This window comes from Cynocephalus volans, chromosome 2, assembly GCF_027409185.1.
Source record: "Cynocephalus volans isolate mCynVol1 chromosome 2, mCynVol1.pri, whole genome shotgun sequence".
NCBI classification, from domain to species: Eukaryota; Metazoa; Chordata; class Mammalia; order Dermoptera; family Cynocephalidae; genus Cynocephalus; species Cynocephalus volans.
Window position 1 is genome coordinate 39,287,956 of NC_084461.1, and position 23,925 is coordinate 39,311,880.

The window sequence follows — 23,925 nt, forward strand, 5'->3', positions numbered from 1 at the left end:
TTAGAGAACACTGGCCTCTAACTGACCCAGAGAGATAGGAGACTGGCCCAAAAAATAAAAAAAATTACTAAATATCAAATCTAGACATGACATGATGGTAAAATATGAGCTGATTTGTATTAGAAAATAACCCAGTTTAATCCCTAATTCATACACTCCTAAGAGTTGACAGGGCTCTTAAGAGATTATCTAATCCAATACTACTGCCAATGCAAGATTCTTTCTATAAAATCCCTGAGATCACTAACAACGTGGAACTTTTAGGCTGAAGGTTCTAACTAATAGTAGGCAGTTCCATATTGGCTACAAAATTTGCTTTTCCTTAATTGCCAACCCCTCAGTCTTAGGTTTTTAGGAAATCACAGTAACTCACTTCCATAAATATGTATAGCAAAGTTTATACGTACTTACCATCCAATTTGGGGATGAATTTCTTTATTTAAAGTGTAAGAATAATAATTTATCAGTATAAATTCCTCCATACTTGATGAATAGCTCCTTAAAGGCAAGACCATACATGTTTTATATCTTTTTATTTATGGCTTAAGCAGAGTGCCTTGCTTATAGGAGGGTACTTCAAAAAGTTTGTGGAGAAATAGAATTAAAAGACAATATAAATCTTTCCATGAACTTTTTGACGTACCCTTGTATTAGGTTTTCACTTGTGGCATTAAGAATGAATGAATGGGGCCGGCCCGTGGCTCACTCAGGAGAGTGTGGTGCTGATAACACCAAGGCCACGGGTTCGGATCCTATATAGGGATGGCCGGTTAGCTCACTGGGTGAGCGTGGTGCTGACAACACCAAGTCAAGGGTTAAGATCCCCTTACCGGTCATCTTTTAAAAAAATAAAAAGAATGAATGAATGAGTGAATGCCCAAATTTTAAAATAGCGTATTAGCCAATTTCTTGTCTACATTGTTTGTTTAGAAGGAAAAAAGAACACTCAAACATCTGAAATATTTCTCTAAAACTTTATTTCAAAGTTATTCGCCTCACTGTTAATAAGGTGTATCGTTAATGGTCTGTGCCAGTATTACCAGGCCTGCCCATTGCCGGCAATGGACTTTGAGAAAACCCATGTCCTGGCACCCAAAAGTTAAATTACTCTGTTGAAACATATCAAACTCCCAATACTTGCAAAAGTATTACATGCACAATTTTCCCACCATTCTTTAAATCTAAACTTACATTATTAATCTACATCAGTGGATGTTAAAATTAAGTCATTTTAACAAATTATGACTGTACAAATCAAAATACTACTAGTTAATATTAGACAAGAATATCATACAAACACATTACATGTTACCTTGCAATCTGAAACATGACATTTCATATTTATGTATGTTCACTTTAGATAACTGAAACTTCACAGAATTTAACAGCAATGAAAGTTTAAAAAACTTATTTCTGTACATTAGTTCCAACTATCTCTATTTTACAATCTATAAGGCTCATGTCATAGTTCAGCACCAAAAAGATCTACAAAACCATCTATCCAATCTCCTTATTCATTCCATATGATAGTTTTTGTTTGTTGTTTTCTTTAATCAAAAGTCTGAGAAAATGCTTTATAAATTCTACTTCTAGACCTTGAAGTGGAATTGTCTTTTTGGCTAATAAGACTACATAAAAAACTTGGGCTGTACCTTCTTATTTTTATTGAACAAATTTTTTTTTAAAAAAGGAAAAGAACTCATATACCATGAGTTTAGGTTGTCAGTTCATAAATTGAATTTTTAACACTGAAGCATCAAAAGTAACTTAATAATGCCCTGCCCGTATTGTTCCTTTCCATTTAAAAATCTTTAAAAGGCAGCCAGAAAAATGTTTCATTTATCTATTAAAATAAGGTGCAAAGAAGGATTCCAACAACAAACTTCCTCATACACACCTCCAACAACATCTCAATGCTACTCAGCATAATCCCTCATGAACTGATTCAAGGGCACATCTAGAGCTGTATCCACAGCTCCCAAATGAACCACATTTTCTATACCAGAAGCCTGCTCAATGCTAGAGTCTCTCTATTCAAAGGTCACTACAATAACTTTTGCCATTGCTAGCCTGGACTGAAAGAAACATTCCAGACTCCAGAACCAGCTCTTTTCTTCCTTTTCCGGATTTATAAATTTTAGGAAAAAAACACGTTTGTCTTGCCACTTTCAAACACGGTTTGTGCACGTCACATTTTGAGACCACATTCCCCAAGCTAGAAATGTTTTTCAAAAACCACAGGTACTTTTAGTAATCTTGTTTGTTCAAGTACAAAATTCTTAAATGTTTAAAAAAATTTTTAAATAGGAGACTAGTACCTCTGCTTTCTTCTGACAGAAGCACACAATTCATTATACCATGTTTAAAAACTAAACTTCATGCATACAAATGGCCAAAGAGGTATGAAGTTTTACAGAGCCCTTAACATCATTCGAATACATTTAGCACTGACTAGACCACAAGAAGCATACTAGCAAATTAAGCAAAGAGATCCTCCCAAGAACACGATAGTTTTCCAGGCTCCATGTCAGTCACATAAAAATTAAAGCAACATGTTAATCCTTTAAAATTGTCCCCAGACTTCCCATTGCTCCATTTCCCACACCGATAACCCCACCCCCACCCTGAGGTCTTACACCTCAGAGTATCTTAATGTTCCCCGTTACTAATGACAGCTGCTTCAGATTCTGCTGCTGTTGCAGGGAGTCTTGGCACTTTCTTAGCAGGGCTTGGAATATGCTAAAAAGAAAGAAAAAAGTTATTGCCTCTTATGATTTTTTTCCCGCAAGAATCATGGTACTAATTAAAGTTCCTGTAGAGAAACTAATAAAAGAACAATTTTGGAGAGATTTATATTAAATATGTATTCTTTATAACTTTTCATGAAGAGAATTAAATATCCATTCTTAACTTTATGGTGAATTTGTTATACAATTATCCACATAGCAAGAGAGAGAAAGAAGGCCACAGAGATCCACCACTCACAGTATTTTACTTGTTACATCTTATATTCACATCTCAAGCAGTGGTAGCTTGCCTTGCTACCCAATCTGTATAATAGAAAGAAGCAAGACTATGTATTTACCAAAGTTGTGATAAGCAGATAAAATAAATAACTTCAAAGTTCTAAAGTTCTCAATTTGAAACCTGCTTCACCACTTACTAGCTATGATCCTGGATAAGTAATTTAACTTCTTGGAACCTCATCTCTAAAATGCGGATAGTATCATTTCTAAACCTCAAGGAGATTGTTGTAAGGATTAAATAATAAAACCTAAGTAAAGTGCCCAGCACATAATAGGAATTCAAATCATAGCCATTCTTGTTACTTCCTGACAATCTAGAGATAGATTTTGACAATGGTCTGAGAGGTGAGATGTGAAGGGCTCAACACCCAGCCCCTACTCCATCTCTTACCAAGACACACACCATAAATGAACCTTCTCTCTAGGCTTGTCTTCCTTTACATTCTGGTATTATTAATAAAATCTAGTGTTTACTACGCACTTTTAAAATGCTAATAATTCAAGTGCAAAGCAGTTTATACAATTGGAAATGGCACAGCTGGAATCTCATCCCAGAGCCCCTGCTCTGAATTACTCTGCTTTACTGATATTAAGTTGCTAAATCTCAGTTATGTCCCCTAAACTGTGAGATTTGGGGATGAAAACGTCTTACCCTGTCACAGAATGAGACTAACACAATAAGCCTAACTTACCTCAGTTGCTGTGTTTGAATGCACAAGTCCTACTCCTTCATCCAAAGTGTCGTCATTTGGAGAAGGGCGCCGAGCATAAGTTCTTCTGTGCTTTTCATCCACTCTAACTAGGTACCACGTTCCTTCAAAGAGTGAATCTATTGAACCCTGGGGAATATAGTTGACTAAAGGAAAGGCAGAAAATACAAAAAATTAGTTACGATATACAACTCATCTGGTATAAAACTAAAGATAAGAAATTTCATATTTTTCTCCAATTTCCACTGACATCAGATTAGTACTGAATAAAGTCTTAACATCCTTTCTTATATGTAGCATGTTTAATGTTATCATAGTGCCCCAATAGACTTGTGCATTTATTTAAACAAAACTTAATATTTTTACCCAAGTGATGAGTGTCCTCTCTGAGCTTCATCGTTTCAGCAAAGACATCTGGTGCCACACAAGTTCTTGAGTCAAGTCTTGACTTGAGATCACTTAAGCTTGTTGTTATTTTATCAAGAGCAGACCCTAAAATAGTTAATAATTCCAACATTAAAAGACTAAAAATGGCATGCCCAAAAGAAGCTTGAATGAAATGTTACCAAATGAAAAAAACCTTTCATTTCTTTTAGAACTACCTGCTATTGTTTAGTTGAAAGATAAGACAGTATCTATTTGACATAGCTTCCTATGACCTCTGATCAGACCTCTGATTCAGTGTCAGCCAGCGGACAAGTTAGGAAATAGATGGGATTTGATAGTATAAATAACTTGTCTATAGTTAATCCATAGTATAATTTTAAAGTAATGCCAAGTTTTCATGAGTTTTTCTCCATGCTTTTGCTCCTTCCTGTTCAGGAAAGGCACAAAAGTTTCCTGAAATATAGCTAAGACCATAAACCTATAAAAATTAGACAACTTAGTCCAATTCTTTATCCAGTTAAGGCAGGTTTTTAGGCTTGAGAGTAAAAATCTAGCTATATTGAAAAAAGTAATAAAGATTTAAATGTTGTAATGATCTATGGGACAGATTCACATGCTCACTTGAGAAGCCTGCTGAATCAACCTCACCACAGCAGGTTTTCAATACATTCTTGTGCAAGACTCAGCACATACCTGGTGTAGCATCTTGTGTAACTTTAAGAGAATATAGGGTGGCAGCCAAACCAGAACCATAAGAGAACACTCCAATTCTCTTCCCTGCCAATTGCTGAGATGAGTACCTATGTAAGGTGAAAAAATAGTTAAGAAGTTTAACAGATCCAAAACTACAATGTGTGGAAAACCACATAAGTAGAAATAAAAATTCATCCTATAGGTTAAAGTAAAAATCTAACTTAAAGTTTTAATACTGCAGTAAAAGCAGATTGAAAAACAAGAGTTTTCATTGTTGGAAGAATGATGGGGCTTACGAAAGTTATTATACTACAAAATAAGTTACTTTGTCCACAGGGGATATATGGTTCAACTGTAGGTCAAGAATAATAAGACCATAAAAATAGGAGTCAGGAAAGCCAGGGTGAAATTAACCAATACTTCTGGAAGAACAGTAGCCTCAACTCATATATCCTTCCAGTCAACGGATAATAGCAGACCATATAAGTATCATTCTGTTATCTAAGCACTAACATGCCTAACTCCAGATGTGGTCTAGAAATCTAACATTCCCAAATGAAGGGAATTAAGCAGCTGAAACTTATACTTACTGCGCTAGAACAGAAGCAAGGGAACCATATACTGAAGATGTGTACATATTTCCATTCTGATTTGATACAAGCAAAGATGCCTTTGTTTTCTGATTAAAGAGTTCAGAACTAGCCTTCATAAAAGCCTTTTCCACATCTCTATCAAAGTAGGTATCTTCTAATTTAACATCCCTGAAAGAAATATAAAAAAAGACAATCTTACAGTGTTCAAAGACAGGCTTTTCTTCTTTAGTATATTAGATAGTGGGCCTTATTATTATTCCAATCTGTAAGTGTGTATGATTCTGTTTTCCCATTTATTAAAAGTCAAATAGCAGCATGCTAACTGCTATGGAAGACATGCTAGTTGTACATATTTGATCCTCTTCTTCAAGGTTTTTATAATCAAGACAACTTGATTCTAATGGGTTAATAGACCTATTGAAGCTTTATTATCACCCAACAGAATACAATACTATTTCAAGTCGATAATAATGTCTGTTCTGTTAGAAAAGTCATGGTATTATAGGAGCCAAGTCTTAAAAATCGAGTAGAATTTTGTCAGATGGAGAAGGGACACGGGCAGGGAGACAGAGAATGAGTTTAACATGCATAGCATACGAGGAAGTCTAAAAAGTGAGAGAAAGATGGATGGAGTAAGAAGCAGACTTCCACAGTGGCACAGGGGCGAGAGAAGCGGGGAGAAGAGTTAAGAGGCTGTTGTAGTGAGCACAGGCACTTGTGCGGTTATATTATCATGGCAATGATGGGAACAGACCTAAAAGGAGGAAATCAGAAAACCTGAGTGGAAATGGCTAAAGAATTTGTGAGATAAACCACCATCTCTCTGAGACTCAGTTTCTTCATAAATATATTTTGGTCTAATATATTAGACCACATGACTAAGATCCTTCTGATTCTAACTTTTTCAGATCTGTACAAATAGTTTAACAGATATAAAAAATGCTCTAATATAGATAGCAAAAAAAATCATAATAACCCCTCTTACCCAAAGGCTTCCAGGCCACTATAGATACTATTTTTATCTCTGTTCTGGTCATTAAGGAAGTCATTCAGCAATATCCGAGCTAGAGATTTCTGAACCAGTTTACAATATGGTGAATGAAAAATCATGAAGTCAAAATCATTCAAGGTAAAATCTTTATCATTTCCCTCTGAAAGAGAAGTCCAAGGAAAACTATGAAATTCACATAAGCCATAAAATTATAAAGACTGACTTCAAAACAAGGTTAGGATATTTTTATATCTTTAAACAGCCACTAAAAATACACTGTATAATGAAATCTCTCTATAGTTTAGAATGTATATTTAAAGACATCCAGAGATAAAACAATATATACTAACTACTACATCACTGATTTTCAAATTTAAGAGTCATTACACGTTATCAGGTTATGAAATCAATTTAGTGGGTCTGAACCAGTATTTAAAATAAGAGTACTTAAAAAAATAGAATAGAGTAGAAAAATAGCAAACTATATAACTTGCAACATTGGTAAGTAATTTCATGACACTTTTGTTACAGTTTAGCACACACACACAATGTAAAGTATACTTCTTACTGCGGGTCCTAATAAAAAAGTTAGAAAATTACTGTCCTATTAAAAACATACTGTTAAATACTATGACATTTTACATACTAAAAGAATGCTTCTTATCCAGAGCTGCTATGTTCCTTAATATTTGTTACTGAATATTATTTTTAACCCTCTCTCACAACCTCTAAAAAGCAAAGTTGAACTACAGAAAAAGCATTCTTTATATGATACTGTGTGTTATGATAGCATTAATTCAAATACTGTCCTTTTCACTGCCTCAAGAACTTTTTCAGGGTTAAAGATTTAAATTAATGATGATGCTAGAAAAGCAAATATGAATTAACAGGTCAAGTGCAAACAGACTGATTTGTTTTCATAACAGTTTTCTCTAAATTGAAGTTGTAAACTAAAACTTGTTAAAATACCTCTCTCAAAAGAAAAACAAAATTCAAATTACTTTCTTCTATCCCACTTTGATTTTCTTAGAAGGCGTAAATCAACCTAAGTATTTTTGCAGAGATATTATATCTCATTTCAAAACTTCTTGCCCTGAATTACATATACCCAGAAACTATAGGAAAATACTGTTTGGTGGTTAAGGAAGAAATGGTAAAAAGGACACAAATGAAGAATGCATACGAAGCAGTTTCTCACTAAAGAAACCCAGCACATAATACTGTCCTCAAAAGATAACAAAACCAAGGAAAATGGGTAAAACCCACCTTTCTGCCACTGGGCGTGGATCTTTTTGCAGTAGACAGAATAGCAGCGGTCTAATGCACTGAGGTAGCACTGTATGGAGAGTTTTCCATCTACTATAGGATACTCAGAAAGCATATCAGGCTTGTAAAAGTCGTAGACGTGTTGCATATGTGTCCCACGAAGCCCTATTAGAACCAAAAAGGGAGATGTCTATGTATTTCTGTTCCTTGATGTTTATATGTTAGTAAATATATTGCATTATCTAAGGACCTTCCATTAACTATCTAATCCACTCTCATCACTTGCAGTACAGAAATTGCAAGGTGAAGCCAATGTAATTGAAATGAAATACAACAGTATCCATGGACAGTCCTAAGACTCCTTTGATAAACAACCTTTTCATGCAAGTTTTATAAATCTAACTGGGAGATCACAGTTGCTCTTCTGAACTGAAGACAAATTAAACTTTCCAAGACAATGGGCAAGTTACTACTTTAAACCCTACTTTAACCCATTTCACTTCTCTGTAAATTGGGATCACACTACCTAACTCATAAAATTGCTATGAAGATTATTAAATAAGAAAACATACATAAAGCACTTAGCAGGTAATGCCTGCATTTAACGAACATTCAGTAAATGTAGCTTCTATTTCTATTTTCAAATTTCTCAGTATATTGTGCTAATAAAAAAAAACTTTCCCAAACACTTACCTCGCTCAAAAATTAAAGGAGCATTTGGCCCAATTAGCAGAGCTACGGCTCCAACTCCACCTGTAGGTCTAGCATTTCCCGTGGCATATACAGCAATATCTCCTGCAACTACCAGGGCATAACGTCCTGAAAAACATTTTTTGTTATTTCACAAGCAAGTGGTCAACACTGTGAATATCATATATATAAACTGAAGTCTGTTATATTTTCCCAAAAATATGCTTTCCCCATCTTTGATAAGAAAGAAAATGTTCTGACTAAATTTTGAATAGACCATTTATCCTACAGGATAAGATAACCAATTCATAATTCAGATAGGCTGAAAGTCATAGCTATCTTTTTGAATATATTCAAACAAGCATAAGTAGTAAAAGTTTGCATATAGCATTAATTAAAAGATCATCTGGGGCTATTCATCCTCAAGGAGAGATTTTTTTTTTTTTTTTTTTTGGAATAGAGGCATGTAACATACCATCCCAAGAGCTGGACTCAACCCAGTTCACAGCATTGAAGACAGCAGCTGTGCCTCCATAGCATGCATTAGTTGTATCTATTCCTTCTATATCTGTATTCCCAGACTCCTCAAACAGCTGCATCAAATTAGTCTTCACTGACTTTGATTTGTCGATGATTGTCTCTGTTCCAACTTCTAGCCGCCCAATGCAATCATATGAAAGGTTATTCCTCTCCATAAGATTCTGAACCACAGTCATGCAAAGAGAGTTGATATCTTCTCTATCCGTGCAGAAGCCCATCTTGGCCTGGCCCAAGCCAATGGTATACTTTCCAGCATCTACACCATCATATTTTTCCAACTCTGCTTGATCAACATATTGAGAAGGAAAATAGATCTCAAGGGCAACAATTCCCACGTCTTTTGGCCAGCAAGCTTCTGCATTCAAAGGAAGTGACCCAGGCATAGTGAAAGAGCTTTAGAGAGAAAAACAGAAAAAAACATTGTTTTAGGTTATAAGTTTCTGATTTTCAAGTTCAAAATTGAAAAATAGACATTAAGAGTTCAGCAATCATCTAAACTATTAGTTCAGTTTCTCTAAGTTTACTACATTTTATTTAGGGTATTATATTTTATTTAGTCTGTTGTAAATATGTGAAGTAGCAATTATTATATGAATGGAATACTATAATTTAAAATTATAGTCTTTTAGAAAGGCTTCCAGTTTATTCAAAACTGGGTATCTTTAGATTTAAAACATGACTAGAGGTAAACACTCAAATAAGATTCTTCTATATTGTAAAGAATTGTAAGATAAATAAATTAAATAAATAAAAATTTTTTAAAAGGTATTGTAAGATAAAATACAATAACAATTTAGAAGTATGGCTGACAAATCAGAATTCAATTATTTGACATATTCTTGACCACACAAAAAAGTTAAATAGGTCAGCCATTTATTCATCACAGATATATTGATTATTCACAGCAACTGATTTTATGGGACTTTAAACATCATTAGATCAAACAATATTGTATTCTTTAACTTATCTAAACAATTTTGGCAAGTAGAACAGCCAATCTGTACAAGGCCCCTGCTATTATAATCCTATCCTTCTATAGAAAACCCAAATGATTAAAATTTTGTGCGAAGACCCGTTCCAGGACACGTCACAGGGTCAAATGCCAATATCTCTACTTTCAACATCTAGTGTATATGCAATAAATGATCATAAAACTGCAAGACATCACTTATCTTCTAAATTGGGGGGGGGCTGGTAATATGAAAATTGGTAATCCCCATATTTTCTGTGTGGCCACCAACTTTTACATAACCTCTTAAAACCCACCCCCTCTTTTTTAAAAAAGCACTAAAAAGACTTTCAATAGTGTGCAGATTTATTAATTAACAGTAAAAATTGCTAGTCACTCAAGACCATTGCTATGTGCCCACGGGCGAGTCACTTAACCTATCAGAGCCTCAATTTATTTATAGGTTGTATTAGTCAGGAAGAGAAAAATTATTCTAGATATTTCAAACAGAGGGGCGTTTAATACAGGGATATGGTTACAACTTGTGGGCTGAGCTAAAGGAATTAAGGAGGGAAAGGTGGTTATTCAGATCCCATAAGCCCACACTCTTACTGAAGCTGCTGGGGCTACCAGCACTGGCACCTCTGCTGCACAGCTGGAGCCCAGGGACCCACACTCCCATTGCTGCTACTGTCACTGGCAAGGACAAGACAGCTACCTCCATCCTACCTTCTAATCTCACTTGAGTACTTCCATCAGAACCCAGCAGGCATAGGAGTCAGTGAAATGTAGTTGTCAGGCTTAAGGAGTGGCACGGCCCCTCAGTTTTAAAGAACCATTTCCATATCTAAAATCCTACAACTCAACTGCCTTTTAAGGTATGACATAACTGAATGGTGCTGCTTAGGTGGCAGAATTTCAGCTCTTCATTGACTTAAAGGTCTCGGTTCATGAGAGTTACCTGAGCCACAATGACTCAATAACCCTCTGTATTATTTGCCACCTACCACTAATCTGACATCGAAAAATGAAAAGTCAAATCTTGTATTTATGTCATTTGTCCTCTGCCACTCTGCAAACTTTATTATAATATTAGGTATAATGAAATTATAGGCTATTGCCACGGTCAGTTGTTAATTATTGAAATTTTGAGAGAATATTTATAGCAGAAAAAGCTGGGTTCTTAAACCATGTCATCTATATGTTATGAGTATATTAAACCTTAAATCCATGTCTCAAAAGTTACCATATTAAACCTTAAACTCATGTCTCTATAAGTTTCTATTATCCTTAAACCCATGTCTCTATGAGTATATTAAAATCTAAAAAATAAGCACCTAGAAATATAATCACAAAATCTAGGTTACAGGTCTTAAGGGACATCAGTTGAATCTTCAGTCTTATTCATTTTTTTTCCCATGTACCCAAACAATGCCAACATGTTAAATGCTAAAGATATAGGATAAGTTTAATGAGAGACATCTTTGTCCTCTCTCATATATTCAATGTCTTGTGGGATAGTAAGATAAAAGCACATAACAATAAACAGGTAACAACATAGATAGTCACATTATGTTATAAAGAACTACCTAACCCAGGCAGGACAAGGAGTGTGGTGTGAAGAAAGGCTTCCTGGTTACAGGTGCCTGACTTAAGTCTTAGGAATGGGTAGGAGTAACCAGTAAAGCCCTGCAGTAACAGAAAGACTTTCAACAGGGTAGACAGGATAAACAAAGGAACACCGCAAGGAACTATAAAAAGTTTTACTAATTTATTGGAACAAAACGTGAGCCCCAGCAAGAGGATCAGGCAAATAATAGGTCAGGAAAACTAGATAAGGGTCAGGTCATGAAGGTTGTGGTACGCTGATACTGGAAGCATCAACTTTATCATGAAAACAGTAAGACGCCATCCAACAGTTTCAAAAAGAAACAATATAGCCATATTAGTTGTCCGATCAGTGTTTTTCCAACTCTGGAATCAATTTAGTAGATGGCAAACATTTTAAAAACTGAAACAGAAAAGAATAGAAAATATCAGATTACATGGCACATAGTAAATGTAAGGATCTTTTCATGAAACTTCTGTTTCAATTATTTACATATATACTGGCTTGCAATATAAAGTGTATTTCTTACTGGGGATCACAGTTTTAAAAGGCTGAGTGTTTTACCATCACTGGAACTGTGTAGAGAATGAATTTGAGTTAGGAAGTGTATAAAGTAGTCCAGATAAGAAACAGTCATACTGGACCCCCTGCCCACACCCAGGCACACCGCCAGCACTGTGGGGACCGGACCCCCCGCTCACACCCAAGCACACAGCCAGCACCTTGAGGGCCCGCCTGGGAGGCATAGAGCTGGGGACCGGACCCCCCCACAACCAGGCACACCACCAGCACCAAAAATATCACCTCTATGTGGGTGGCCCACCACAGCCTTCACAGTAACTTTGGCTGGCACGAAAGTGGCTAGACATCACAACCACCACGTAGATGTTCCACCAGCCACTGGAGTGCATTGACACAAGGAGAGTCACCAGCAGAGACCAAAGAAAAGAAGAGGATGTCTCTCTCCACAAAGCCCATTCCAGAGTGACAGAAGAAGCATCTGCTCAATGATAATATTGGGGGACCTGATCACACCTCTCAGCCCTGGACAGATCATCTAGGCAACAAATCAACAGAGTAGCCACTACTCTTTCAGAGCAAGACAGGAAATCTAGGGTTATCAGAGGTGGGAGGGGGGATGAAGAGGGGGATGAGGAGAGATTGGACAAGGGGCATAAAGAATAAGTACAATTTGTAACAACATACATCCTAGTAAAATTGATTTGATCAACATATGTCAGCAACGAATCCCCAAAATATAATCAATTATGATTCAATTAAAAAGAAAAAGAAAGAAAACAGTTATAAACCAGAGCAATTACGACCTGTGGAGTGAAGAACAGCTTCAAAAAATATGGAAGCAAAAAATTGGCAGAAATTGTGATTGACTGAGATGTTAGGAAAAGAAGGAATTGTTTAGGATGACTCCCACATTTCTAACCTCAACTGTTTTATGACTTGATAGCCTCACTGTCAGATACACTAAGTGAACAGAGAAGTACCTCTCCACTTTGTACTATCCCTCCTTTCTTCCATGCAAACCCTGTTTCCTTCTGTTCTTTTCCCTAGTAAGTGGGGTTCAACCAAACCAGCATTCAGAATTCAACTGAGAAAGGGAAGAGAACAGGCTCAGACAAGCTGCCTTTGCTCTTGACATTGCACCAACACCTACATACATTTTTCCAGTTAGGACTTCCTATCTACTTTCATCCTACATGGGATATTACACAAGATTCTTAACTGTGGCTTATGTAACCTCCTCTAGCAAACACATAAGGAGAACTATACTAACATCAATAACCAAGGATAAATGCGAAATATTACCGAATCTTTCCCCATCCGACAACTACTTATCTATGTAACCCTTCTTCTGCTCTCTACTTTCAAATTATTCTATTCATTATCCCCAAACATTTAGTGCTTTCTTCTACAACCCATGTCTTGCTTCTGTTAAATCAAATCCTGGATCACACAGATCGCATTTCACCCATGAAACCTTTCTAAGCCAATTGATCAGAAAGCATTCTTACCCTCTTCCAAATTCATAACATCACTCAGTAGGCAACTACTAATTATATTTGGTATTTCTTGCCTACACTATCATGTTTCATGAATTAAAAGTCATACTTTACTAAAAAACATTTCTGCAATCAGGATTCCTTTTACAATTGCTATCAGAGGGTAGGTAGTTATGATGCTGTCATTGCTTATACAGACATAACATTAAAATTGCCAGCATCAACATTTGCTAGTGACAGTCAAAGGCCTGAAAGAAATTCCCAGAAACAATACTGAAGCACTCTTTTCAACCTGAGGGGCCAAATGGTCTGTGAATGGAGTGGAAGGTGGTGAATCCCTACATAGGAGTCAAAAGTAGGCTGGCTTTGCATGACTACAAAGCCGAAGGCTGGCACCAAAGCCTTTTCATTCTTTCATGGACTCTTCAAAAGAATGTTGTATCAGCAACAGTTTTGATGGCACAGAGGATGTATATGGAAAATTACAGATATCAACAACTCTCAGTCAAAATTTAGCAATTCCTTAATGTGTTTTTTTACTTGTATTTTCCTTTATATTAAACGTGTAAGAGAGGGCCATGACAAAAACTAACTCTAAAAGGGCTCTTTTGATAAGTACAAATAAAAATTCTAAGGGATCAAAAAGAACACTGTATCTTAATGTAACTGGCCATAAAGCATCTTAAATTTATTGCTTCTTAGATTCTTAGGTAGTATGAAATACAGCATTCAGTGCTTCCACTGTTTCACTTTCCAAATATCTGTCTATATTATGGACTGAACATTTGTGTCCCCTCCAATTCATATGTTAAAGCCCTTACCCTAAATGTGATGGGGCCTTTGGTAGATAATTAGGTTTAGATGAGGTATGAGGGTGGGGCCTTTTAAGAAGACACCGAATAGCTTGTTTTCTCTCTGTGCCATGTGAGGGCACATCAAGAAGGCAGCCATCTACAATCCAGGAGGTAAGCCCACACCACGAATCGAACATGCTGGCACCCTGACTTCTAGCCTCCAGAACTACAAAAAAATAAATGCCTGTTGTTTAAATCGCCTAGTCTATGGTATTTTGTTATGGTACCCAAGCAGCCTAATACAGTCTGGTCACCTCAACCAAGTATAAGTTCTTAAGTTCTCCTCATGTCTTAGACTTCTATATGGCCCATATTACCAAGCATAGTATATATACTGGTACTACTCAATTACATAATGGGAAAAAAATCCTTAAAGCAACAATCTATTTGCCAATTATATCTTCTTAATTCCTAAATTATTGGCCATGGTTCTATACTCAATACAGGAAAAACAATGTCATCACCATCAACATTAAGGGACAGGGACTTAAAGAAGGACTAACGGAGGCTCATTTTAGCTAAAGCTCTAAATAAAGCTGGGGAGGGTAAAAATTAAGTCTCTTACATCCCTGCCCCCTTCATCTTCAATTCCCTTTATGTGTTACAAATAAACTAAAATGAAAGATTACTAATTTTCTGGATGTGAGGCACTTGAAATGTTCAACATCTATTCTCACTCTGAGCATCAAAAGAAACTCTCCCCCAATCAATTTTATGATAATCTAAAGTTGGTGCCTGCACTGAAGATGAAATGAAGACATAAAAGAGCTGTCTAATACGATGCTAGGCACAGATTCTAAATTCATAGTAAAATAAGATTAAGTCCTAAACTGCTTTACACATACTGAGGACATTGCGATTTTCCCTGACTGGCCCACTGGCTTGTAATGCTTTTGGAAATAAAATGGACAAATACATAATCTTTATGAAAGTATAAATCAGTTTGTAATGTGCCCACTAATAAATTCAGTGAAGACTTTTAAGAGTATCAAGTAGCAACACTGGCTAAATCATCCTTATATGGCTTGTACAATTCTCTACAGGGCTCCAATTCCAGAATTAATTCATATTTGTCATAGTCTGACCAGCTCTGATCAGTTCTTTACATCACAGTACTTATGAAATAAGGTATAACTCTATTACTCTTAAACCTCATAGAGGTTAAATAATGACATTTCATTTGAAAACAAACTAACAAATAAAAATGAGGGTTAACTAAAATAACCCACACACATCAAATTGAAAGTGAATCATGACTCTGACCGTGATGTGGGAAAAAAATTTTTACATTGTCTAACTCAGTCACTATTAGTCATTCTCTGAAGATTTCTGATAGCCAAGGTGTTTTCATTATATTCTCGGTTAAAAAGAAAAAAAAAGCCATCCAATTTGAAATATTTACCTTTTGGTTGAAGTTGAGGGAAAGTGTGATTACGTTGAGAGAAAAAATTAATATAGGAAAGTAATTGTTTCGTGGCATTTAGAACAGAAAGTTGATAGCTTCTGGTCTAAAACGTTACTTTTAACTATCCTATTAAGCATGTACTCTTATGTTGTCCTCTCAAATGCTCCTGTAACTAGGCCAGATATAAATTTGGGGGGTGGGGGGGAAGACTAGCCAAAGGTCTGAGGTGTTCACATTATGGTGCTAACTCTTTATCCTATCTGAGAATGGAATATTCTGGTTAATTCACTATTATTTTTTAAAAATCACACTAATTTTCTAAATAAAACACAATTTTAAAGATCTGACAGGTAGGGCCAGCCCGTGGCTCACCTGGGAGAATATGGTGCTGATAACACCAAGGCCACAGGCCAAGGCCACAGGTTTGGATCCCTATATAGGAATGGCCGGTTCACTCACTTGGGAGAGCGTGCTGCTGACAACACCCAGTCAAGGGTTAAGATCCCCTTACCAGTCATCTTTCAAATAAATAAATAAATAAATAAATAAATAAACATCTGACAGTTAAAAAAACTAGCCACATATATTTTCAATTTTTTGCTGATAAGAAGGTATTTCATCATTTTTCAGAGTATTGTATTCACAATAAAAAGTCTAAGATTATGTATTTTTCTTAAATATGTAAATTTTCTTTTAAATTCCACCTTTAAAAAGGAGGGGAAAATACACTTTTACCACAGAACTCTGTAAACCTTCTAAATCTCCCAAAAAGAAAGTACCAAGAGAGGACTAAAGTCTTTTCCCTAAATTGTTGGTTTACACCCTCTGGTGGCCAAAAGAGCTCCAAAGTCCTATTTCCAGAGTCAGCAAAGCAAGATAAGGAAGCTGCCTTAATGCTTTCTGAGTGTTTCCTACCTAGGACACAAAAAGGACCAATGTAATCCCCTGAGAATAAATCTAAGAATGAAAGAGAACTGGGGGAAAAAAAGGCAGGGAGACTGAGGATGCTGGTGTAAGGGAAGTCTGGACCTATCTCCTTGAATGGCTGCTAAACAAGGGACTTCAGCATCAGTCCCCTAGACTGTTATGCCAGCCTCCTAACTGAGCTCTGCGTCCATGCTCTCTCCTGTCCTAGGCCAACAGCTATCTTTCAAAAACGCCCGTCTCATCATTGTCAAGATGCTATTTCAAACTCTCCCAAATTTCCTCTTTATCATTTAGGCTCAATCTCTTCATTCAGAGATGAGCCTTGTTCATCTTTGTGTTCCTGGTACTCAGCCCATTGTTTGGCGTATGATAGATGCTGAATGTTGCATAAATGAAATCTTGAAATATAAAATATAAAAAATAATACTGAAATACAAAAAAAAAAGCAGAATCATAAGAGAGGTGCTCCATGGCAATACGACAAAGCAATAGCTGCAAATAATTAATTATTGATTCAAAAACATTTGCAATTATTGTCCATTCTCATATAATTCTAAACATTCATCCATAGCCCAGATATGTATCTTTTGAAGCTGTAATTTAAAAAGCCCTATTGGCAGACATGCTTATCTGTGATTGTCTCTGATTAAGTAGTTTACGTGGTTACATTTTATTATCTACACTTTTGCTTTTATAAGTTTTAAACTAGTTTCTAGATTTTAAACATTAGTCTAATGAATACAAAATCAGTTTTCTAAATCATTACAGCATTAACTAATTTTTAAAGATAAGGCATTACTCTGAAAAGGGTTTTAAGAATGTGTGGCACAAACAAATGGTTATTTGCTCTAGGATAAAAACTAAAATTTCCTCCGTCCATTAGAGAGGAACACTTTCAGGCCGGCCCGTGGCTCACTCGGTAGAGTGCGGTGCTGATAACACCAAGGCCACGGGTGCGGATCCTATATAGGGATGGCCGGTTTGCTCGCTGGCTGAGCGTGGTGCTGACAACACCAGGCCAAGGGTTGAGATCCCCTTACCGGTCATCTTTTTAAAAAATAAAAAAATTTTTAAAAAATTTTAAAAAATAAAAAAAATAGAGAGGAACACTTTCCTTAAGCAGCATGACAGGATGCCATACCTGTGTGAAGAACAGAGAACTGTAGTCTCCAGGTCTGTCACTCTGTTTTCTCCCTCGGGCACTAGGAATTTCAAATAAGAACTTCTTTTAAAGTCATAAATCACTAAACAAATTCAAATAATATTACTCCAATTCAGAGTGAGTTAAAATAAGCATTTCCTTATCCAACTATGTTATAAAAAACAGAATTTTGACATTTGCTTAGAAAAAATGGTACTTAAAGCTTATTCAACCTTCCCCCCTTATTTATTAGCCCTTCTAGCAGTTGATTCAGTCCTGGTAATGAAGGTAAGAGGCTCATATCACGAATTCAGGCTCTAAACCAAGTTTGATGCTGGGAGAGTTGCGGTCTTCTTCACTAAATTTGGGTTTTCAAGAATCAAGGCAAAGGAATATAAGTAAATTGTACTGGGCTAGCAAATTTCGGAGTAAAGAGACCCACATATTCAAGAGCTCGCAGCTTTAGTTAGCAATTTTTGTGTCTTTGGGCCTCAATTTCTTCATCTGTAAAATGAAGCTAATATGCCCGCCCTCCCCAACTCATTGTGAAGGATTGTTGAGAAGATAAAGTATGTGAAAAATGCTTTGTAATATAGAGCACGGATACACTGACTATTATTATCCCAGTTCTTATTAGTATTTTTCAAACAAAATAAAGGTATCTTTCTACCAAGACCTAATCACTTCCATTTATTTAATCTTATGCTCATATTTTTCAACACTGCCACTTCACTCTCCCCAACCTTTTAGAAAGAGATTTTCCCCCTTAGTGATAGTGTAAAAAAGATAAGTATTTAGACAAAAGAGCATTAAACCTTATCATCACTTAAATTAAGTGGAAATAACATGGGAAGGTGACTCTGGAGCACTTTCTTCAGTCCATCTGTTTTGAAGGACTCCTAATTGAGACAATAGCTTGTGTTTAAAGCATATACAATTTCCTTTGCTCTCTATTTAATTATTGGCAAATTTAGCAACTGCTCTTGACTGATTAGAGACTATATTCAGATGTTACTTAGTAAAGCTTTACTTCTTTAACATGATCAGATCATCTAAGAGCTCGTCACAGTTTAGTTCCTTTTACTTCATTAACTAAGTTTACCCTCCCCTCCCCCCAAAAGAAAAATAAATCTTGAGCTTTGTAGGAAAAGACAGACTACTACGTTCCAACAAAAGTATCTTTGATTACAGCATTATACACACACTTTGATAAAATAAGCTATACTTTGTTCTCTCAAACTATGCTTTTGTCCTCTGCAAATTAAGCATACCACAGGGGCTAGTTCTCACTGGTGGGATAAAAACATGACTCCTTCTCCATGTTGAAACTATTTAAATAACTTACTAATATTTCTTCTTGAAGCCATGTATGTATATGCATCTGACATTACTTATGTCAAGGAAATTTCTCCTGAACTGCCAATATTCCCTATTTCTATTTTGATTACTTAAATTGAGGAGAGAAATTAGGAGGGAGAGAGACAGAAAAAGCACTAGGGCAAAGAAAGAAAGAAATAGATGAGAAAAGAAGATTCAAAGAGGACTGCTGGGCTACTTAAGAATGACATGATCAAAGTCCATATGATCACTTGTGAAAGGGGCTCTCAGGAGAAAGAGAGGCCTGGAGACCAGGAAAGCAAATGGAGGTAGTATATGGCTCTTCTGTTCTCCTCTGCAGTTACTGGGAAGGTTCTCTATTCTGACTAAACCAGTACTACCATAGCCACAAGCAGGTTATCAGCTTATTTCTAACAGGTCTTTTCAGAGCAAGTGACAGAGGGAAGAAACATGGGTCAGGAAGCAGATAATAAATCACAAGTAGCCAGGCAGGTTACAACAAAGCATATTTGAAAACTACAAAAACACCATACAGGCATTTTGAGTTTGGCAAAGACTACAACTCAAGAATGATGAGATTTTCTGGGGCCAAACAGGTTCATGCAATGGTGCTTTCTTCTGGGATTTACTCGATGTCCTGAATTCCTCCTTCTGGCTCTCTCCTTAACCTTGAATCAAACAAATGGTCAGAGAAGATCATCCATTACACATTTTGGTACATGATAAACTATAAGCAGTTACTTGCTGATCTTTTGGACTGTTACAGGAGAAAAATCCAGGAAATTGAGAAAGACTTGGCAACCTTTCCTCCGCAGGAGCAAGCAAGCAAACATGACTGCTCAAAAAGCCTCGCCCACACCTGTATACTCTGGTGTAGTTCTCCAAGTAAAAAACATGGACATGCCTGCCTCCCCCCAGAATTAATGGTCTGCCTATCAGAAATTCTGTTCATATTTCAAGGCATTGTTCTAAGCTGCCTCTTCCAGGAAGGTTTCCTAGATAAATCAGACAGAAAGCGAGTTTTCTAATCAGGGACCTGCACTCCTACACTGGTATGTCATTTACACCCAAGTCTTCATAGTCCTGACAAACTAGTTATGGGCAGTCTTTTTATCCACAGTGGATTCCTAGAATTCTGTTGGGAAAGGGGCTGTATTTTGATTCTTTTGAAATCCCTTTGAGACCTTGAAGAAAAAGGCACTTAATTGCCATTTTTTGAATGGCTGCATTTGGAATTATAACAATTAGAGGGCAAATCTTTTAGATTCAAGTACTTGCAGCAGCCCTCACCACTAAGTTCTTTTTGCTATCACATTTGAGATGGGCTGCAGCACCAAATAGTTCTCATGAGCTTGAGAAAATTGGCTCTCTACTGCTACTGTTCCAAGCAAAGGGTAGGTTTCAATTGTTCCCAGATCCTAATATGAAAAATGTAAAAGGCCCCAATGCAATCAAAGATAACATTTGTTGGGCTTACAATCATTCCCATATGCACCCACACATAACCACAAATGCTGCAGATGAAAACTGTGAGCTTTGAAAGATTAGCATCTTCTCTGTTGCTCTAACTACAGAGACATCAAGTGAGCATCAATAGTGCCAAGCATTAGGATTAACAGATTAAGAATCTAGTCCTAGCACCCTCCCATTAGATTAGGTAACATATTTCTCAACCTTTTTAATCTATACCAAGTTCTTGAGAAACATAAAAATAACACACCCTTCTATGATATTTGGTTTTATTTATTTATTTATTTATTTATTTGTCTTTTTCGTGACCAGCACTCAGCTAGTGAGCGCATCGGCCATTCCTATATGGGATCCGAACCCGCGGCGGGAGTGTCGCCACGCTCCCAGCGCAGCACTCTACCAAGTGCGCCACAGGCTCGGCCCTATGATATTTGGTTTTATAGTAACTCAACATAAAATCAGAAGACTATATCTCTTTCTAAAAGAAACTAATTAGAGATTCTATTATACAGCCTATCAAGCTCCTCCAACCACATCTCCCCACAGTCAGTTCCACTGGATTATGGAAGATCCAACCAGCTTTTAAATCATTCTAGAGGACCCCAGGAAACCCATGTTACATCAATATCTGGAGTTTTGCATTTCTTCCGAGAAAAGCTATCTAAAATTTAAGTCAAAAATCTCAAAATCAATCCCACAGAAGAAGCAAGATGTAAAAGCAATTGAGGAATATTTAAGAAGAAAAACAAAATTAAAAGCAAGGCCCAGATGATGGGGCTTTATGGCTCCAAACATAATATTCTTTTACACCCGCTCTCCCCAGCATTGGACACTCCTTCTGAGAACTGGAGTTACTGATTACACTAAAATTGAATTGAACTAAACTAGAATAAAGGGCATATTTACACAGTTAGGAGAGAAATATCTGCAAAGGTTAGACATAAAGAAAAGAAAGCCTTTCCCCTCTTCCCATAAAATATACCCGTCCTGCCCTCCTCCACACAAAAATAACTGAAATTTTAAAGTTTTGATCAAAGAAAACAAACTGCTTATGTCTCAAGCTGCAAAGAACCACTGGCACAGGTATACATTAAGGACTTTTGATCTGCTTCCCATCTACTAGAATCTGTGCAATGAAAGGCCAAAACCCATCTCAGAAGGAAAAATCTGTTAACTATACAAGCATTTCCATTTGACTTAATTTTGTTGTTTATCTTGCCATTGATCCATCCCTGAAATAGAGTAAATGTCAGTTAGCAGCAACCAGAACACATCCTCCTGCAACAGACTGTCAAGACCATCAGCAGGAAGGAGGGGCTGCAGCAGGGGTGAGCAGTGAAAGAAGCCAGAGACGCCCAAAGGCCAAGGCCATAGGGGCAAGCATGACAAGCAGAGACAACTTTATATTACCTCTTCCCAACTTTATAATCCCTCCTCCAGAGAGGGTCAGTGTAATCCTTTCTCTACTACTGGTCAAGGCAGAGCACGTTTTCAAAGACTCCGTACACTTAGCTCTGAAATGTCCTTAGCTTAACCCAAAACTATTTGTGTGAGGATTCTGTGGGTGCTTGCTCATTACATCATTATACTCGTATCACCTCAGGGTGGTCCTGAAGCTATTAGCAGGAGGGAGGTGAAGAATTTCAGAACACTGTGGAAACCTGTTTTTAAAAAGGTGGGCATAAAAAAATATGAAGGCAAGAAAGTGGAAGGTAGGAATCTGTGAGATTTGAAGCAAGCACAGATTGACGCTGTCCAGAGCCCCCTTACTCAGCCAGGTCTAAGTCACGGTGACGCTTTCTTGCACCTCAGCTTGCGAGGAAAAGTAATTCTAATTGTGCCCACTTCTCTTCCATCAGCTCTCCATATGTGGCAGCAGCAGGACACACCCCCTGCCAACCTACAAGCCTCCACCTAAGCCTATCCTTTGGCGTCCATCCTTACCAAGGATCCGGGAACGCCCTGGCAGCCCAGCTCCCTTCCCTTCCCCTCCTGACGCCCTCCAATCCCCTCCCGGGGGTCACAGCCATCTCTCTGGCACATCCAACTCCGGACTATGTCATTGGAACACTTAGCCCTCAACGTCCTTTCGCCGTCTCCTCTCCGCGACTCGCCCGCCCACATCAGCGTCCTCGACTCCTCTTCAGACCCACGACGATCAGCCCCAGGTCCCTGGCAAGGGAGGCTCCGCACGGTCCCCGCTCACGTTGCCCCATCCTCCGGGTCAGGGCCAGGTCCACGCCTCCGCTCTGACCCGGAGCCAGAGTCTCCTCGGGCCTAGTCAAGGACACCGTCTCCATCCGGCCCACACTCCGCCCGCGGCGCCTCTGCAGCCCAGCTCTCCTCCCCCGCGCGGGACACTCACCCAAATGTGACCGAGCGGGGGACGAGGAAAAGGAGTGCGGCTCGCAAGGACAGCAAACGGCGCCTCCTCTCCGCCACCAGCTTTATAGCCGCTGAGCCACCGACTCCCGGCGGTGCCGGAGTCGGTGGGAGGCGGGACAGTGGCCCCAGCAGCCAATCTCGGTCCTCAGAGTATCCCGGCAGCGCCCGCCCTCCAGTCCGGCGTCCACCATTCAGAAGAAAACTAGAGGCGGTGACTCCCTAGGGTTTTCCCTCGTGGCTGGAAGGGCGGGGGATGGGGCGGGGAGAAAGTCGGAGGGCCGAGGAAGTGGGGTGAGAGAGTGACGTGGCGTGGCCCGAGAGCCCGCCTGCCAATGACAGAGCAGCGGCAGACGACGAGAGCCAACTGGAGCGGAGTGAGAGGTTCTCCGACCAATTGGAGCTCAGTGAGAGCAGATGGAGGCCAATGGAGACTCCGCGTCCCACCACTGGGGAGAGATGGTCAAATGTGGGAGGCGAGTTGGTCCCAGTTTGAGAGTGTGTCAGGTTGCCTAGCAACCGGAGCTCGGCTTCACCTGTTAGGATTTCTGAAATACCTCATACTTGATTTGAATTGAATCTTAACGTTTTCTAGTTTCTAGAGCAGTAAAGTGCGCCTGGATAGCAAATTGGAGTAGAATACTTCAACCAGATTGTGTAAATTTGTAAATATTCTAAATACGCAATTCTAAATCCCCAATTTTGTCACTTCTATTCAAAACTACCTTGACTTTCAAAGAAACTGCTGTTGAGACAATTCTTCCTAACTAAACCTAAGACAGGATAGTTTAGGGGTTAGACATCAGTGAGAAGCGTGCAGGGCCTTGACTGGGAAGGGAAGTTGATCCTGAGTTTAAGGATTTTTGCTAGGCCATGCACTCTGAGGTAAGGGACTCCATCTGGTCCCGTCCCCACAGTGTCTTCTGAGCTTGACAT

General features: G+C 38.0%; 1 protein-coding gene across 2 annotated transcripts; it reads right to left on the minus strand.

The window, feature by feature from the left end:
• Window positions 1-960: 960 nt before the first annotated feature.
• HMGCS1 (3-hydroxy-3-methylglutaryl-CoA synthase 1) lies at window positions 961-23,162 on the minus strand. Of its 2 annotated transcripts, XM_063085698.1 has the most exons (11): window positions 22,973-23,045; window positions 17,800-17,860; window positions 8,832-9,289; window positions 8,360-8,485; window positions 7,667-7,831; window positions 6,395-6,560; window positions 5,407-5,577; window positions 4,817-4,923; window positions 4,103-4,228; window positions 3,719-3,882; window positions 961-2,739 (listed from the first exon to the last, which is right to left on the minus strand). In XM_063085698.1, exons 3-11 carry the CDS (start codon window positions 9,277-9,279, stop codon window positions 2,650-2,652), a joined length of 1,563 nt encoding a protein of 520 aa, XP_062941768.1. In that variant the 5' UTR covers window positions 9,280-9,289; window positions 17,800-17,860; window positions 22,973-23,045; the 3' UTR covers window positions 961-2,649. The 2 variants fall into 2 exon arrangements, with proteins under 2 accessions (XP_062941768.1, XP_062941767.1); XM_063085697.1 differs by lacking the exon at window positions 17,800-17,860 and having other exon boundaries at window positions 22,973-23,162.
• Window positions 23,163-23,925: the final 763 nt, after the last annotated feature.